The 3,273-nt window shown below is 39.4% G+C and overlaps 1 protein-coding gene across 1 annotated transcript; it reads left to right on the top strand.

The window, feature by feature from the left end:
* Window positions 1-1,409: 1,409 nt before the first annotated feature.
* Window positions 1,410-2,376, top strand: LOC123175662 (uncharacterized). The gene is made up of 2 exons (XM_044590260.1): window positions 1,410-1,928; window positions 2,146-2,376. The coding sequence occupies exons 1-2, from the start codon at window positions 1,586-1,588 to the stop codon at window positions 2,202-2,204; spliced, it is 402 nt and encodes a 133-aa protein (XP_044446195.1). The 5' UTR covers window positions 1,410-1,585; the 3' UTR covers window positions 2,205-2,376.
* The last annotated feature ends 897 nt before the right edge of the window (window positions 2,377-3,273 follow it).

The raw sequence follows: 3,273 nt of genomic DNA, 5'->3' as shown, positions 1-3,273 counted from the left end.
TTTTTTTTTTTGCCACGCCTTCTAGAAATGTGATTTCACGACGAATTTTTGCAAGCACTTAAAACTTTTGTCAATGTTTCTCCCAAAAAAAATTGGAATTTTTTTGAAAATTTTTCGATTTTTTTTCGATTTTACTGTTCACCCGAGCTCAAATGAGCTCGGGTGCAGAAACTCCACGTCCATGTTGACCACTACTTCTAAATACAAGTACTATGTTCGTAAAAGGTGCAATTTGTGATGAAAGTTGTATTAATGGTGAAATTAGTCATACCATTTTGATCATGTGTTTAATATGAAATGCTATAAGTCTATCATGACCAAACTTAAGAAATTAAACTGCCACAAAGCAAAGCTACATACAGTTTGGATCAGACAATGGCCAACAACATATGCAAGTTAGACCCACAACGAGAGATGTGCTAGGAAAATATGTAAGCAAACTGCGTAACACTAGATATATAGTCATATGTGTAGTGTAGTTACATTTCAGTAAGAAAATACAACTTACAGTTACTTTTACCGTGTGAAATTCATTCACCACAATTACTATATCTATTCATATGTTACATTTCAGAGGGGCGGCGGGATATTAACATCTTACAGGCAATTTCACATATCCACCAGACAAATCAAAAGAGAAGATTGCACGGTGCGAGATTCATTCACGACATTACTGACCATATCGACTGGAGCAACACTACATGTCCTTGTATCTTGCATAGATTTGTACGACAACGATACTCACACACGCCACACTGAAGCCCACACACCCGCTTATACAACATCTGTATGTTTAACTAATCATCTGTATGATATCTGAACGAAGATGGCCAACTGTCCCTGTACTATATCGTAGCAAGCTACTGAATAGATGCAAATTTTGTTAAAAGGAAAAGAGAATTATGCAAATTCAGTTTATAGGAGATATTCACATCTCTAGGCATTTAAAATAGCAATCTGCCCCTTACTACTACTAAACAGCAAGTGATACTTAAACACATGTATAACAATTTCCAGTGGTACGTGTCATCCCATATAATTGTGAAAACTGCATTCGGTTTTCTTTCTACAACAGCACAGGCAGCTTCAAAATGGCTTGTCTGGTTTTTTTTTTCTTGCGTGGACTATTCCATTGTAATTACATTCAGAAGCTTGTAAGCTGGCAATGAACTCTGATTGATCTCCCTGCATGCAGCTGTATAGAATCATATAAACAGGAACTTTGCAGCCTTATATAAACAGCATTGTATAGAACTGCATCCAGTTTTCTTTCTATATCAACACAGGCAGCTTCACAGCTCATAAGGTGAACAGCATGTGGTTGTCTAACCAGCCATGGTTATTTTCAGGTGCACCACTAGGGACAAGTGACAGACTGACAGTACATAAAGCCCCATCTTGTTCAGGAAATGGATACTATGGCAAAATTGGCTACTTGACATTCCAACTTAAAATTACAGTAATTCGAATTGCTGGAAAATTGTTAAATACTATTATCGGCTCCATTACGATTTACGAATTATCTGGGTGAAATGTCAATATTGCCCTCAGAACTCCAATATATAAGAGCCCACACTCTGGTTGAATGACAGGGCCACCACTCACCACAGGAGTTCTCTTCTCTTCTCTTCTACAGTACGACTGTGAGTGTGAGGCCAAGGAGATGGAGGGGAAGAATAGAGCAGCCGCCATTGCTGCCCTGTGCATGCTCCTTCTCCTCGCGCAGCCAAAGCCATCCCATCAGCAGCCCTCTGGAGTCAACTGCATGTGCTACCAGCACTGCTACCCTGGGTGCAAGGATAGGATCTCGCCGTTGTTCTGCAAGGTCAAGTGTGCTGGTCGCTGCCCCGACGCCATTGATGGCCTTGCCTCCTGCTTGATCGCCTGCGACATGGACTCCATCTGTGACCAGCCAGGGCCGTCAGTCGGTAAGACACTAACAACCTGCCTTATATTGATAGAATATTCGATAGAATATGTGTTTTCATCACACAAACTGTATGGATGCGTTTGCACTGTTTATGTATGAATTATCATGTACAGTGGTAGAATATTTTCTTTTGTGGGGGATATATTGATAGAATGTGTTCTTTTCACTAAGGGAAAAGGAGCCGTCTGTTCTGATGATCTTGGACTATTTTGCAGATGTTGAGGTTTGCAGGAATGTCTGCCACGATATGTGGGTGGCGGGTGGCGCCAACTAACCTTGAAGGGCTGCGAGCAGGTCGGTCATGGGATCATAAACATATGATGTCGAACAGCTGTGGTTGCTGCATCAGTCAATAAAATGTGTTTCGCTTTGGTGCATCACTTGTGTGAAAATTTGTCAATCTTCAGATTATCAATGCATGTGCAAACCCTGCTTATTTTGATTCATCTACAATATTAATTTCCTCTGTCCAGATGGCATGAGCAAACTATTTATCTTCTTTTTAAGAGGAAATAAGCGACATATAAGGTTAACACGTAAAAATTACAAACATTAGCAAACTCATTCAAGCCTTGCCTAAATGTTAACGAAAGAAAAATAATTCGAAATTCATCAGTGAGAACCAGATAAACATTCACCAAGAACAAATGCAGAAAATGGGGCCTAAATATAAACCTGACGCAGAATCAAAGAAAACACTGAAAAGACGAAGCAAGATCAATGGAAGGTACAGAGTACTAACTAACAGAAGCAAGCGAACAAGCGACTTCTGCATCTTGAACACCAGAACGTAATTCTAGATACCTGCAGGAAAATCATGGAATCAGTCACACCAATCTGTAAAAGGCATTCGTGGAAAGCTGTTAAAGTCATATCTGTAGATTTGTATCGCTCAAACAGTAAAGATTAGCTAAACCATCTTGAAAATTGTGCCAAAAGCTCCGACGTGAAATCAGCACAGAATTATAGGTAATAGGTAATTTGAGGCACACTTTTAATGTGGCAGTTTTTGGCAACATCTGGTGCCACTAGAGGCTAAACGATCAATAGGCATATAATGCGTTCATGGAGTTGGAAAGCAGAAAAATCTGGTTTCTAGCTCACCGGCAATACCTTTTAGAAATACACAAGATAGCAAGTTGCTACCAAGTCGAATTTAATACAATTCATATAAGTAGAAGAATCAAGTACAGGATCAAAAACAATACTTTGACCACTACTTCCTTCGGTCCAAAACAGATGTCAGTTTTGCCCTACACAGCATCAAAAACAATACTTTGACCACTACTTCCAATGGTATGTAATACTATTTCCGTAAAAAGTATAATTCATGAAGAAAGCAA

Source organism: Triticum aestivum, unplaced genomic scaffold, assembly GCF_018294505.1.
Source record: "Triticum aestivum cultivar Chinese Spring unplaced genomic scaffold, IWGSC CS RefSeq v2.1 scaffold123692, whole genome shotgun sequence".
In the NCBI taxonomy this organism is placed as follows: Eukaryota; Viridiplantae; Streptophyta; class Magnoliopsida; order Poales; family Poaceae; genus Triticum; species Triticum aestivum.
The sequence above is the reverse complement of the archived record's forward strand: the minus strand, read 5'-3'. Positions and strand labels throughout refer to the sequence as shown.

Excerpts from the sequence above, each read along its gene's own strand:
- LOC123175662 (XM_044590260.1), top strand. The coding sequence starts at position 1,586 with ATGACAGGGCCACCACTCACCACAGGAGTTCTCTTCTCTTCTCTTCTA. Across the intron at positions 1,929-2,145 it reads CCAGCCAGGGCCGTCAGTCG|ATGTTGAGGTTTGCAGGAAT; the intron begins GTAAGACACTAA and ends ACTATTTTGCAG.